General features: G+C 47.8%; 1 protein-coding gene and 1 pseudogene across 1 annotated transcript in view; both read right to left on the bottom strand.

Moving 5' to 3' along the window:
- Nucleotides 1-2,119: 2,119 nt before the first annotated feature.
- LOC122103561 lies at nucleotides 2,120-4,874 on the bottom strand (annotated as a pseudogene).
- Nucleotides 4,875-6,236: 1,362 nt separating this feature from the next.
- The window catches only part of Myo15a (myosin XVA), a 52,313-nt gene continuing 43,195 nt past the window's right edge, over nucleotides 6,237-15,354 (bottom strand). The window contains exons 60-65 of the mRNA XM_042673945.1: nucleotides 14,458-14,618; nucleotides 13,388-13,521; nucleotides 10,978-11,111; nucleotides 10,554-10,687; nucleotides 8,327-8,467; nucleotides 6,237-6,460 (exon numbers count right to left, since the gene is read on the bottom strand). Coding sequence (XP_042529879.1) covers nucleotides 6,359-6,460; nucleotides 8,327-8,467; nucleotides 10,554-10,687; nucleotides 10,978-11,111; nucleotides 13,388-13,521; nucleotides 14,458-14,618 — 806 coding nt within the window. The 3' untranslated portion in view covers nucleotides 6,237-6,358. The remainder of the gene's footprint in view (nucleotides 6,461-8,326; nucleotides 8,468-10,553; nucleotides 10,688-10,977; nucleotides 11,112-13,387; nucleotides 13,522-14,457; nucleotides 14,619-15,354) is intronic.

Raw genomic sequence — 15,354 nt, 5'->3', positions numbered from 1 at the left:
CCATTTCTGGCTTTTTGGTAGTTAAGTGGAGAAAAAAGTTTTCTGATTTGTCTGTCCAGGCTGGTTCCAAACTGCAATCTTCAGATCTCAGCCTTTTGAGTAGCTCCTTATATGCTTTTCTTTGAGCGGAAGGGGCCGGGGGAGAGGAGAGGCGAGTACTGGGTTTGAACTAAGAGCCTCCACCTGCTACACAGGTGCACTATTGCTTGAGCCATGCCCCCCAGCCCTGACTATCTCCTCTAGAGCCAGCGCCCTGTACTCTCAGATCCTCTGAGGAAAAGACAGGCTACCTGGACTTGTATCTTCACTAAGCTACATAGTGGCTGTGTGAACTTGGGCATGTCCTTTCACCTCTCTGGGCATCAGTTTTCCTGTGTATATAATTGTGCTCATCTTATTGAGGTATTTTGAGGATCAAATGGGTCAGTATATACATATGATCTGGCACATAGGAAAAGCTTGGTAGAATTTGCTGCCAAAGCAATGTATGACTCCCCCCAGCACCCATTTGCATCCCATGCTAGACATAAAGATAATTACTTAGAAAGCACTTTTCCTATGGGGCTGGGAATGTGGCTTAGTGGTAGAGAACTTGCCTAGCATGCACAAAGCCCTGGGTTGCATGCACAAAGCCCTGGGTTCCATTCCTCAGTACCACATAAACAGAAAAGATTGGAAGTAGCCCTGTGGCTCAAGTGGTAGCGTGCTAGCCTGGAGCAAAAGGAAGCTCAGGGATGGTGCTTAGGCCCTGAGTTCAAGCTCCAGGCCTGGCAAAAAAAAAACAAAAAAGCAAAGCAGTTTTCCTAAATTTTCTGTTTTTGCTCCCTATTTACAAGGAAAGGAGCAGAGAGAGGGGGCCCACTTCCAAGTAGTCACACAGTGACCCACTTGTATTCCAAAACCCAAAAGACTTCTTTCATCTTCATCTGTTCCTCCCTGAACATTATAGGTGACTAGGAAAAGGGTTTCAGGGTAAAGATAGTATATACATTTCTCACATACCACTCCATGACATTTTTGAGAAACAGAGACACAGCAAGATCTCTGGGAGGCCTCTTGTTGTATCCCAGTGGGCTCTTTCGTGGACCCTTGCTAGGCACCAGGACTAAGGTGAGAATCCCAGAAGCCATCTTAGGCAAGCCACCTGGAGCCACACCACTGTGGCCTTCGAAATGTGATTGACTACACACTTTCTGGCTCCACAGCCTGCTCCTGTGGAAGCCAGCCTGGAACAGTGAGACAAAGCCGAACAGCTCTGGTATTTGTGTCAAGGGCTCCTTGACCTCTCTGTCCTAGGGTGGTCTGATGGATCCAGAGTCCTCTCCCAAGTTATCAACCTCCCCACACACACCAGCAGGATACATGTCAGAGCCTCCCAGCTCCCTTTCCCTTCCTGTACAGCCTCTCTGGTTCCTGCTCTAGAGCTACTCCCTGCAATATGCACTCTATCAAGTTGCCCTACCCCCACTCCCACTGGAAATCTCCCAGGGCTCCTCATTTCTTTGGGACAGAATCCTAAATCCATAGTGAGGCCTGCCACTGGTCACCTAGGAACCTGCATGGACTATAGCTCTCCTTTATTGCCTGCCAGCTCTCACTCATAGGGATCATCTAGTTTGTAATTATCCAGCAATAAGCAAGTCCAAGTGCCTGGCACTAATACTTTCAAAACAATAAATGGCTGAATGAGTAAACCAAGACTTCCTCTGATAGCATGGCTCCTGGAGTTACATCCCAGCTACCTCTCCATCCTCCCACTTCCAAGACTTAATTCCTCAGCCAAGCTCACCAGAGCACTAACACTCTAGCCACATTCATTTGTTTATTCTTTTATTCATATGACGGTATTAAAGGACTTACTCTATTATATACTATCCTAGGATAGGCTTTCCTACCCCACCTTCAATCTAGTGATTCAGCAGGGAACAATTTTCTCTCCTTAGGATATTGCCTCTATTTATTTTTCTTTGAGACTTCTGAAAGCTTTATTAAAGTCAGACAGCAAGGACAGATCAGGTATTTTCTATCTCTGATGATCAGTGGGAAGCCACGGAAGCATGCTGGACTGTATCCTTAATGACCTTCTCTGACCAGTTACTGGTGTCTGGCCTCCAAGGTTTCATTTTGTAGGCCTCCATTTCCTCCTCCACAGCTTTCTCTCACCAATCTGCATGATATCCTTGATACAGAGCAGGTAAGTCTCCTCAGCATTCAGTGCCTTTTTCTTTTCTTTTTTTTTTTTCCAGTCCTGGGGCTTGAAGTCAGGGCCTGGGTACTGTCCCTGAGCTTCTTTTGCTCAAGCCTAGCACTCTACCCCTTGAGCCACAATGCCACTTCTGGCTTTTTTTTTTTTTTGCTGGTCATGGGGCCTGAACTCAGGGCCTAGGTGGTCTCTCAGCTCTTCAGCTCAACCATTTGAGCCACAGTGCCACTTCCAGCTTTTTTCTTTTTGCTTATGTGGTGCTGAGGAATCGAACCCAGGGCCTCATACATGCAAAGCAAGCACTCTACCACTGAGCTACCTTCCTAGCCCAACTTCTGGCTTTTTCTGTTTTTATGATACTGAGGAATTGAACCCAGAGTTTCATGCATGCTAGACAAGCACTCTACCACTAAGCCAGCCCCAGTCCCTTTTTCAACTTCTCATGTTTTTTCTCTTCATCATCACTGTTGGAACTGCTCTTACAGTGTTGCTGCTGCTTTTGCTGCTGCTGCTGCTGCTGCTTCTTCTTCTTCTGCTTCTTCTCTTTAGTTTTTCTTGGTGTGTCTCCACGAGTGTCTGTGGTTTCTTTACCGATTCTTCTCCTCCAGTCTCATCACTTATCACACACACTACTTGGAGTTAGCAGTCTCCTTTCTAGCTTATCCAGTGTAATAGGAATACTTGAAAAAAGTGACAGCATTTGTATCCCTATTAGCCTTCTTTCCAATAAGATTCCCTAGATGTGTGTGTGGTTGTGAATCTTCACATCCTCCTCATACTTGAAGCAGGCCACCACCAGCTCCTGCCCCTAGATGACAGCCCTGTGCCTCCAGTACTCTACGTATTGTTCTGTCTGGGCTAAGAGCAACTCAGCTGAAGGAACAGCTAGGTGCTCTTGGCCGCCATATGTTTCCAGGATGCTTTGTTTCTGCTGTTCTTTGAAGTCGTCTGTTTTTACTTTGAAGGACTTATATAACAGTTCTAGTTTTGTAGGATCTGCCTGCAGATGCACTTCTGAGTCCTTGTCATAGGCCTCCCAGGCAAACAACTGAGCCATTGAAATGTCTGAGCCATTGAAATGGTATCTTCTATGTATCTGATGAAGTTATTTCCTGCGTAACTCACTTCATCTGGATTTTTCCCTGCATTGGTGTAAGGATTTTCTCTTATCGTTCTAGTTTTTTGATCATAGTAGGCAAAATTTGGATCTAAATTTCTCAAATATTTTGCAATATCTTTCCTCAGGTTTCAGACTATGTCTCTTAAAGTTAAAATTCTGCCCAGGCATGTGGATATTGTCTGCTTATTTATCTTCATCCTCATCTTCACTGTTGTGATCTTTTTCCATCTGAGGATTTGGTTCCCACTGCTATTTTGGAGAATAAGCTTGTCCACTTTTTTTTTTTTGCCAGTCCTGGGGCTTGCACTCAGAGCATGGTCACTGTTTCTGAGCTTCTTTTGCTCAAGGCTAGCACTCTACCACTTGAGCCACAGTGCTACTTCTGGCCTTTTCTGTTTATATGATACTGAGGAATTGAACCCATAGCTTCATGCATGCTAGGCAAGCCCTCTACCACTGAGCCACATTCCTAGCCTCCACTAATTTTCCTGAAGCTAATTCTTTATGTAGTTTTTGGGCTTTCAACATTTATTTTGCCAGGCCAACTTTGACATGTTCTCCCACAATTTTCATGTGTTCCTCTGAATTGTGGTCATTCCAGTGACCTCTTTTCCTGTCATAGTCAAACATCAGCTGAGGCTAGACATGTTTGTCTGGGGCTATGTTAATACTAGTAAACTTGCCTACGTCTCTCAAAGCAGTCCTTCTTATGTATCAGGGCCCCCCAGTTCTGGCAGGTGCCTTTTCGGTACTTGGTGGCTATGGAATTGTCTTTTACATCCATCTTGTGCCCTTTTCCAGATGAACTGAGCTGCTTTTGTTCCTCTAGTTGCAGCCTCTGATTTTTTTTTTTTTTTTGTCGGTCGTGGGGCTTGAACTCTGGGCCTGAGTGCTGTCCCTCAGCTCTTCAGCTCAAGGCGAGCGCTCTACCACTTGAGCTACAGCGCCACTTCCGGTTTTCTGGTGGTTTATTGGAGATAGGAGTCTCATGGTCTTTCCTGCCCGGGCTGGCTTTGAACCCATGATCCTCAGATCTCAGCCTCCTGAGTAGCTAGGATTACAGGTGTGAGCCACCAGTGCCCGGCTTGCCTCTGATGTTTTGAGGTGGGTCTTTTTGATGGATTGATGTATCACGGGTACTGAAGAAATATACTGAGGGATGTGTGAGTTGATATCTTTTCCTTCTTCGTTCACTTCTACAGAAGCATTACCCGGTTTCTGTTGTTCTAGCTCCTTCTTTCAGTCATGGGGCTTGAACTCTGGGCCTGGGTGCTGTCCCTGAGCTCTTCAGCTCAAAGTGAGCACTCTACCACTTGAGCCATCACAGTGCCACTTCTGGTTTTCTGGTGATTTAATTGGAGATAAGAGTCTCACAGTTTCCTTCCCAGGCTGGCTTTGAACTATGATCCTCAGAACCTAGCTTCCTAAGTAGCTAGGATTACAGGCATGAGCCACCGGTGCCCGGCTCCTGTCATTGGTCATCTTCTTTGGTTCCTCTAAACTCAGTTCTTTGGACCCAGACAGGGGTGTGGCCACAGCTGCCCATAACATGGTGAACTGGCTTCCTCTGTATTAAAATAGTAGAAAGTGTCAGGTGTGGTGGCATACCTGCAATCCTGATCTTCAGGAGGCTGGCACAGGAGGCTTGAGGGTTTCACACCAGTCTGGGGCTACATACTGAGTCTGAGGCCAGCTTGACCTACATAGTGAGGCCCCAATGCCACCTCAGCTATCTCCAGAACCATCCAATGGCAGATAAGTAAGCCAAGCCACGGAGGTTTACTTCTGGGTTCCCTGCCTTCTCCCAGCAGCCACTGCATTAGCTTCTGATTGAGTGATGCCTGTGCCCTAAAGAGCACTTGGCTCTCACACTCTTTTACTCTTTTGGAAGGTTTGAGCTGTTTGTTTCCCTCATTAACTCTTAGTGGTGAGGAGAATCCTTTGTATCTTTGCTGTCTTTTTTTTTTTTTTACATCTTTGCTGTCATCTTTTATGTCTTTCCTTTCTGGCTGCTAAGTGGGAACATAGCATCTTCAATAATTGGTGTTGGGAAAACTGGGCATCCACAATGTAGAAAACGAAAAGTAGATTCCTGTTTGTCACTCTGCACAAAGGAGATCAATGTCAGATCTAAAACTTTGAAATTACTGCAAGAGGCAGTAGGAGAAACACTAGAACTCATAGGCATAGGCAGAAACTTTTTGAAGAGTCCTAGGGGTACAGCAGATACAAGAGAGGACTTGCCTCCATTCTTAACAAACTCTATATATTCTCCAAAACCCAACTCCAGTGTACCATTCTCTGAGAAGCCCTTCCCAAGACATCTTCATCCCTTGCGCTGTATAGAATGCATCCAAGTAGTGGAAGTACCTCACTCTTAAAGCTTGTATGGCCCATCCAGGTAACCTGGATTGGGGGACAGAAATTTGAAAAGAGGAATAAGGACAGATGTGTCTAAAGGCAATGAGTCAGCCCAGCTATGATTCCACCTTCTGCCTCCTCCCTCAGGCTTCTTTTCCAGCAACTCTCCAGTTCTGTGGATGACATGATTGCCAGACACACCTTTTATTTGTACAGAAATGACTGGGGGGGGGGAGGGAGGAGGAGAGCAGGTCATAGACCTGAGCTGAGGGGCAGCACAAGGTGGAGCACCTGAGGAGGAGACATGGGGGCTGGGGTATGGAGCTGGAGCATATCTGAATATCAAGTCCTGAGTTAACCAAAGGCAGAGCCCAATGCATCTAGGCCACTGGAGGAGGGTGTTCCCCTCACGGGAGTCAAGGCAGCATCTGCAGCAGGCAAATAGCAGAAAGCCCCAGGTCCTGCTTTATGTACATCTTGGTCCAACATTTGAAAGTTCCTTTTGCTGACTCCCCAGGATACATCAGCACTTCTCTCCGAATTCTGGGTCTGTTCTCTTGGGTTTTCAGAAGATAGGTGGTTCTTCCTGCCTCCTTAGTCTTGTTCAAGGTCGTGGTCCTTGTAAGCAAGGTCACTGGTCCAGAAAGGGCAGCACCACAGGGCTGGCAGCAGCCTTAGAGCAGGGTGATCTCACTGGGGGGCAGCGTGAGCCTCTTCTCCCGGGCACTGAGCAGGTTCTCCACATGCACAGCCACCACTCGACACAGCTCCAGACCCTGCCAGAGACACAGTGAGAATCTAGACTATCTAAGCCTTGTTTAGCATTCACACTGGGGTGGTACGTGCAAGCTGTCCTTCATGCAGGGATCCTCAGTGTGGGAGAAGGAATGTTGGGCTGTAGGCCACGGTAAGCACGGGACTGCTACTGCCTCTGCTGCTTGTGAATTGTGTGGTCAAGACCAGTGACTTCACTTTTCTGAGTGTCAGTGGCCTCATAGGTAGGGGCTGAGTTTACCTGCCTAGCAGAGCTGTGTAAAGACTGAATGAGATTCTATTGTGCATAAATCCTGCAGATTTTAGAAACAGTCCATGAGACAAGGGGAGTGGCCCAGTATACACAAAGCTCTGAGTTTGATCCCTAGTCCCCCCTCCATTAGTCTAATCCATAAAAGGCAAATGGTCTAACGGTGTGTTGCCATGGTGTCAACCTCAGGGTTCCCACTTGGAACAGGGTGGGCATTGTGGGAAATCAAGTTTTGAGTCTGGTTCTTTGACTACGGCCAGTTTCAGGGATTTCCCCCAGAGATTTCCCAGGTAACTGAAGCTACTCCCATAGGGACAATATGATGACAGCATCACTGCAGTGTCAGGCCTCATCCCAAGAGCTGCCTTCAACCCTTAAAGTTGTCCCTAAGAGGTAGCACTGCTACCCCATCCTGGAATTGAAAAAGGCTGAGGCCCAGGGTCAGCCCTGGCCCAGCTGGCCAGAGCCCCAGCATTCCCAGCTGGTATGGGGTAGAGTTCACACCTCCATGGAGAGAGGTGGCCCAAGGCCATAATCTGAAATACCCAAGGAGCCATCCCTGTTAACTAAAAAGTATATATGAGGTGGGGTCCGTTACAGTAGAGATGGTTTTGAAAATTTAAGGACCGGATTGGGGGAGGAGGGACAAGGAAAGAGCACAGACTCAGCCACATGTAGAGACCATTCAGGAGAGAAGGCATCAGGAAAAGAGCCAAAGAATGGGCATTGTGGCAGGTACAGGGGTATGGATCAAAGGGAGAGAACAGAGAGTTGTGTTCTGGGGAGGAGGACAGGTCTGGAGCCTGAGGCTGCCAGGAGAAATGATTAACTCATAGTAGATATGGGTTGACATATAGTGGGAAGAACAACTGGAGAGCCTGGGCCCAAGTCAGTGTTGCCAGGGGAAGGGATGGTACAGTGGAAGTCTCTTCCAGGTGGAATTGGTCCTGTCACAGAGGGCAGGGTGCTGCGCCCAGGTCCCTGCAGGGGAGGTAGAGACTGGAAAGGGCAGACATATTGGTTTTAGCCCTCTCTCACTCTTAATCTTGTCTATCCATGGGGTGTGTGTGTGTAAAATCTTCATTCCTACTGGTCCATCAGAAGCCGTGAGAGTTGGACAGGAATCTAGTGCCAAGCCCCCCCCCCCCCCATCCCTTTTTAAGGACAGCCACAGTTGAGGAGGCACAAGACAGGTTGGCATCATTTTCCCTTCTGTCCCATGGAAATCCGTTTGCTTTAACTGCAATCCTAGGCCCCATGCCTCCCTCCAGGTCAACATCCTCAAACCTCCCATACCCTGACTGCTCACAATCAACCGAAAAAGAAAGTCCCACATTCCACATTCTTAGCTTAACATTCAACTCTAAGGCCTGTACCTCTCTGATTGTGTCCTCCCCCTGCTCCCCAGCCCCATCAAATGTCTTTGTTTTGCAACCTGGGCTCTTTCCCACAGTCTCACTGACAAGCAGCTTCCCTTGGAGGAGCCAGGATGACTTGCAGTTCTGTCCCCAGCATTGGATGCTCCCTGGACCACAGCCAGGCCCAGAGAAAAGCCCAGTGCATGGAATGAGGAACCTAGGGCCTAAGATATAAGACTGGCCAGTGACATAGAGCCCACCTGCTCCAGCTGCAGCTGCATAGTACGCTGGGTCGCCACATCGCCCAACGCGATCTCTACATAAGGGTAGCTAGAGTTGGCTGTGGGCCTCTGGGTCCTTGTAGACTGTATCTCCTTCAAGGGGAAATTTACCATCAGCTCCTGAGAGTGGAAGAAGAAAGGCCAGACAGATTGGAGGATAGGGATAATCGCCAACACATCAGTTCCTACCCTGTAATCAGATCAGGAGAAGGCAGAAGGCCCTAGTTCAAATCCCAGTTTCCCAAATACTTGCTGTGTCACCTCAAGCAAGTCACTCAATCTCTCTGGACCTATTTCCTCACCTGTGTATTCAACAAATACTGATGATGCATCTACAGTGTGCCAGACATCACTCAGAATTCGTGGGATATAGGAGTATAATGGATGATGCTAGTGCCCTGTCACATCATGCTGCTTCTGTACCCCATTTTCATGGAGCAAGCAGACTCCATGCAGGAAAAGCAAGAGCAATGGAGAGTTAGTGTCACAGGAAGAAGCCTTGACTACTGACTGGTGGGGAGTGGTGGGTTACTGAGGAGAGATGGACTATACAAAGGGTGTGTTAGAAGCTGTCTCCAGCTGTCCCGGGGGACTGACCTTCAGTCATGTGCCTGGAAATTCTCATCTGTGTCCCCTTCCCTGTTCCATCTTCTTTTTTTTGTTTTTGTTTGTTTTTTTGGGGGGGTCCGGTCGTGGGGCCTGAACTCTGGGCCTGGGCGCTGTCCCTCAGCTCTTCAGCTCAAGGCTAGCGCTCTACCACTTGAGCCACAGCGCCACTTCCGGCTTTTTTCTTTTTGCTTATGTGGTGCTGAGGAATCAAACCCAGGGCTCATGCATGCAAGGCAAGCGCTCTACCACTGAGCCACCTTCCCAGCCCCCCTGTTCCATCTTATTTAGTGTCCCCTTAGTCACCTCTAAATAATCCACAAGCCCTGGAATCCTTATCTCAGCTTCTTTTCTGCCTGTCTTGGGGCTTGAACTCTGGGCCTGAGAGCTGTCCCTGAATTTCTTTTGCTCAAGGCTAGCACTCTAGGGGCTGGGAAAGTGGCTCAGTGGTAGAGTGCTTGCCTCTCGTGCATGAGGCCCTGGGTTTGATTCCTCAGCACCACATAAACAGAAAAGGCCAGAAGTGGTGCTGTGGCTCAAATGGTAGAGTGCTAGCCTTGAGCTGAAGAGCTCAGGGACAGCACCCAGGTCTAGAGTTCAAGACCCATGACCGACAAAAAGAAAAAAAAAGAAAAAGAAAAAAAAGGCTAACACTTTACCACTTGAGCCACAGCACCACTTCTATTTTTTTCTGAGTAGTTTATTGGAGATAAGAGGCTCACGAACTTTCCTGCCTGAGCTGGCTTTGAACTTTGATCCTTAAATCTCAGCCTCCTGAGTAGCTAGGAGTATAGGCATGAGACACTGGTGCCTAGCATCAGCTTTTACTTCTGAGAGCAAAAGCTAAGAAAGGAGTTTACAAGTCCTATTTGTAATGGGTTGTGTTGTGGCCCTCCAAATTCCAATGTGAAATTACAGTACCTTGAGCATGACTATATTTAGGTGTAGGACCTTTAAAGAGGTGATCAAGAGGCTAGGGGTGAGAGAGTATGTTTACTTTGCACTCACAAGACAGTTTGATTCCCAGCACCACACACACACACACACACACACACACACACACACACATACACTCTCTCTCTCTCTCTCTCTCTCTCTCTCTAAAGTAAAAAGAGAGAAAGAGAGATGATTCAGTTAAAATAACACTGTTGTGGTGGGCCTTAATCCAGTATGGCAGGTGTCCCTAATAAAAGGGAGGTTGGTCTCTAGTAAAAGGGACTTTAGGAATATGCACACACAGAGGAAAGACCAGGAGGACACCATGAGAAGTGGCCATCTATAAGCCAAAGAGGGGCCAGCTAGGCACCCACCTTGACCTTGGGCTTTCAGCCTCTTGAACCGTGGGAAATATATTTACCTTAGGTGAGTTGCCCAAACTGTAGCATTTGGTTCCACAGCTTGAGCAGACTAACACTGTCTGCAGGCTTGGCATGGCTCTTACCTCACCTCCCACCTTCTCCTCTTCCCTACAGGGCAGGGGAAGAGACTTGCCAGAGATCACATATGTGCTAAGTGTTCAGTCTGGGCCTCCACAGGTGCCTCTACCCCAGGATAGAGGGGACAAGGGACCTGTAGGCAAGGCCAGGCTAAGGACACTCACATGAGTCTCAGTGCTGAGAAAGTTGAGGCCATTATGGTTGACGGCGAGAATGCAGGGGGCTGGCACAGCGATGTTGCTGCAGCTCTGGACAAAGAAGAAGGAAGAGCCGAACATAGGAAAGGCACTGAGGAGCCCTGCAGTGAGGAAAGGGTGTTACCATGAGACACACAAGAAGACAGAAGAGGCCCTCTCCCTTCCCCTCCCACCTCTCTGGCCTCTCCACTTCCCACCTACAGCTCCTGCTTCTAGCTCTCCACCCAAAGTCATCCCCAACCCAGGTGAGATTTTTCAGGAACATGTTAGGCAAGTAGGCAGCTCAGCCAGTATCAAAAAGAAAAGATGCCTCCAACCCTTTCCTCCAAGACCCCTAAGTAGAGCGCCCCTCCCCAACCAGGTCCCCAAACTCTCCATGCCCAACTCTCACCCAAGAACTGGGCACGGGCCTGATGGGGACTGAGCGCCTGTGCCTGCTGCCGGTGCTGGCTGACCAGGTTGAGCCAGGCTGCGCCAGCCGTCGTATGATAGAGTTGTGCTGGGATATATTCTTGGACCTCCCGCCTGTATGGGGAGGAACAAGGGGCCTGAGCACCCAACTCTGCATCCTCACTGCAGCAGGTAAAGTGCAAAGCAGATGTCACAGCTACACCTGTCAGGAACTCTTGCAGGAGACAAGAACCCCCCAAAAAAAAGAAGAAAAAAGAAAGAACTCAAAAAAAGAAAAAAAAAAGAAAAGAAGTAAAAACTCAATGATTATTTTATATCCAGGATTAGAATTATACCTTTAAGAGATTCCTGTTCTTCTTGTTTACAGTTATGCCATAAAAAGAGCTTTACACAGCCAGGCTCCAATGGCTCACACCTGTAATCCTAGCTACTCAGGAGGCAGAGATCTGAGGGATATGATATGTGGGATTAGCGGATGGACTGCATGAGTACATCTGTAGCTTTAGCTTTCCCCTGTCAAGTCAAGTGGGAAAGGGCTTTGCAAAATGCTCCCCAGCACCAGACTTCTTACATAGAATGCAGTTTTTTTCCCCCTCAAACACTACTTGTATTAACATGGCATGGCTTTGTTATTTCTATTTTTAAATGAATCCATAAATCTTCGTTTTCTTCCTCCTCCTCCTCCTCCTCCTCCTCCTCCTCCTCCTCCTCCTCCTCCTCCTCCTTCTTCTTTTGGTCAGTGGTGGGTCTTGAACTCTGGGACTGGGCACTGTCCCTGAGCTCTTTAGCTCAAGGCTAGTGCTCTACCTCTTGAGCCATAGCACCAGTTCCAGTTTTCTGGTGGTTAATTGGAGATAAGAGTCTCATGGACGTTTCTGCCCGTGCTGGCTTTGAACCATGTTCCTCAGATCTCAGCCTCCTGAATAGCTAGGATTATAGGCATGAGCTTTTATTTTATTTTATTTTTTATTTTTTGGGTCCGGTCCTGGGGCCTGAACTCTGGGCCTGTCCCTCAGCTCTTCAGCTCAAGGCTAGTGCTCTAGCACTTGAGCCACAGTGCCACTTCTGGCTTTTTTCTTTTTTCTTATGTGGTGCTGAGGAATCGGAACCCAGAGCCTCAGGCATGCAAGGCAAGCGCTCTACCACTGAGCCACCTTCCCAGCCCTTATTTTATTTTTTGAGGTGGTGTGTTCTCACTATATATTTCAGGCTGGCCTTGAACTCTTGGGGCTCAGGTAGCTGAGGTTCTAGGTGTGTACCACCATACTAAGTTTATGATTTTACTTTTTCTTTGTTTTAATATTCAAATGCATCAATATGCATACTGTACATAAACACAAACAATTTGAGGTCCTATTTTTATTCTTTTTTTTTGTGCTAGTACTGGGGCTTGAATTCATAGTCTTGCACTCTTGCTTCCTTGCTGGGCTTTTTTTGCTCAAGGCTGGCACTCTACCCCTTGAACCACAGCTCCATGTCTTTTTTTAATGTGTGTGTGGTGGTACTGAGATTATTATATTTGCTCTTTACTTTTTTCTTTTCTCCTTTCTTCCTTCTTTTCATCCTTTTTTGTTGCAGTGCTAAGGATGGAACACAGGGCCTCACCTATGCTAGGCAAGGTCTCCCACTGAGCTATGCCCTTCAGCACTGGGGTCCTATTTTCAAGAGAGTTAAAAGGTTCCGAGATGAAAGGTTTAGGTGTAACTAATTTACACTGTGAGCACCTATCATAGCTTTGAAAGTATCAGTAAAGCCTAACTCCCTAAAATGTACTTAACGAATCCCCTGTTGCTGAATATTGAAGTTGCTTCTTTTGCTGTCATGAGCAATGATGTAGTAAATATTTTTGTGGCTTAATCTGCATTGCCATGTGTATTTCTTGGACCACTTGGTATGTGTGTCCTGACAGTTTTTTTTTTTTTTTTTTTTTGCTGGTCTTAGGACGTGAACTCAGGGCCTAGGCTCTATCCCTGAGCTTCTTTTGCTCAAGGCTTACACTCTACCACTTGAGCCACAGTACCATTTCCAGCCTTTTCTGTGTACATGGTACTGAGGAATCAAACCCAGGGCTTCATGCATGCTAGGCAAGCACTCTACCACTAAGCCACCTTCCCAGCCCTGTCCTGACGATTTTTATATCTTTAAATTTGTTCTGTGCTATAAACAGCAGCTGGAAGCAACCTGTCATGAAAGAGAGGTGGAGTCCCAGTCCCTATGGTGAATGGGAAGACTCCAGCCCCAAGACCAGGACAGTCTCTTCCAGACAGCCTCTCTGGAACAATGGGGAGTCTGAGGGGGACTGGGATAGGCAGTGATGAGAAAAGTGGAGAGTAGAATGCAAAAGCATGGGTGCCTGTCCTTCAGACTGAGATGGGTAGACAGGTGCTCACACACTGGGCAGGTAGAAGTGATCCTTGGCGCGATGCTGCAGTGAAGCCAGCTTGGACACCTGCTGTAGCTGCTGCTCGCTGGGCCGGCTGGCCGGCACACTGCTAAACAGGCCTTTCAGGTAGTCAGGCAGGACCTGCAGGGAGCAGATGCATAAGATGCTGTCAGGCAGGTATTCACTGGGGTATTCACTGGCAGTGACTGGAGACAGACAATTATAACCATGCCAGCCCTATCTCTTTGTGATATGGCTTTTTTGGCATCATAGGTGGAGCTGGGAAGGCTGTGGCTTTCAAGGCAATGAAGAAACCCCTACAGTGACATGGCAAAGTGTAGTCTTGTAAAAGGAGAGCACAAACTCTATGGTGTGCCAAAGTGTTCAATAGACAAAAAGATTTGCATCAGAATTTTTTTTTGTCATCCTGGGGCTTGAATCTAAGGCCTGGGCACTGTCTCTGAGCTTTTTGCTCAAGGCTAGCACTCTGCCACTTGAGCCACAGCCCTATTCCTGGCTTTTTCTGTTTATGTGGTACTGAAGAATCAAACCCAGGGCTTCATGCATGTTAGGCAAATACTGTACCACCAAGCCACATCCCCAGCCATTTGGGGAGGGGGTCATGGGGCTTGAACTAAAGACCTGAGTGCTGTATCTAAGCTTTCCTGATCAAGGATAACAACATTCTACCACTTTGAGCCATAGCTCTACTTCTGGTTTTCTGGTGGTCAATTGGAATCAAGAGTCTCATGGACTTTCCTGCCCAGGTTTGCTTTGAACCATGATCCTCAGATCTCAGCCTCCTGAGTAGCTAGGATTACATGCATGAGCCACCAGCTCCTGGTTTGCATCAGATTCTTGAGTAAGACACTACCAGATGGTGCAGAGCTAGACTCCAACAGCAATCTTGTGTGGCCACAAGAGCAAACTGGCTCATTCCATACTCAGAATTGCTTAAACTTTGACACTAGTTCTCCCAAATCCCAGCTGTGGTATTTGTGGTGTCTGACTTCATGGTCTACCCCTTCCTCCCAGCAGCCACAGGGTGTAAAGCAGCAAGAGGCTGTGTGTGCTGACCTGGTTGTAGTGCATGGTCACATACAGCTCATTCTCAAACTTGAGTGGCTGATCCCAGAGCACTCGCCGGAACCAGAGCATGTAGCCTCCATCCACCTTTTCCATCTCTGAGGCCACGTCAAGAATATAGGCCTGGCGGCTGAGTGGGCACACATGCTGGCCTGTTAGAGAATGGAGAAGCAGGGCTGAATGAAGCACACTTGTGCACATGTGTGCACATGTACAGAGTAAGTGTGCAAACCTCAACCTGCCAGACAAGCAAGATGTCACTTGAATACACCACTTCCCCCGGGCCACATCTTCCACACCACATAAACTCATTAGGGAAGCAACACCATGTGTCTTGAAGTGTTGGTCACTACAGAGGGAAGTAACTGCAATTCAAAGGTAAAGTGATGTGTCATTTTTCCCAAGGAAGGGGCCCAGGAGTGTCTTGGAGGGCAGCCTGCCTGGGTTTGGAAAGGATCTTGGATTATATTCAGGGAAAAGCTAGCTCCTTCGCAAAGGAGGCAGCTCATGACAAGCCTTTCATTCAACTTCTTTTTTTTCCTAATTTTTTTTTGGCATCCGGTCATGGGGCCTGAACTCTGGGCCTGGGCACTGTCCCTCAGCTCTTCAGCTCAAGGCTAGGGCTCTACCACTTGAGCCACAGCCCCACTTCCGGCTTTTTTCTTTTTGCTTATGTGGTGCTGAGGAATGGAACCCAGGGCCTCAGGCATGCAAGGCAAGCACTCTACCACTGAGCCACCTTCCCAGCCTCTCATTCAACTTCTTTCAGGCTCTCCTGGACACCTGTTTGTGGGAACAGAGTGGAAAGGCCTGGGGTCTAATCCTAGGAGAGAAGTGCAAGATGTTTCCCTGCTGCACTATTTCTTCACCATCTCACCCCTTCAGTAA

This window comes from Dipodomys spectabilis, unplaced genomic scaffold, assembly GCF_019054845.1.
Source record: "Dipodomys spectabilis isolate Male_0828 unplaced genomic scaffold, ASM1905484v1 ptg000018l, whole genome shotgun sequence".
Classification (NCBI taxonomy): Eukaryota; Metazoa; Chordata; class Mammalia; order Rodentia; family Heteromyidae; genus Dipodomys; species Dipodomys spectabilis.
The sequence above is the reverse complement of the archived record's forward strand: the minus strand, read 5'-3'. Positions and strand labels throughout refer to the sequence as shown.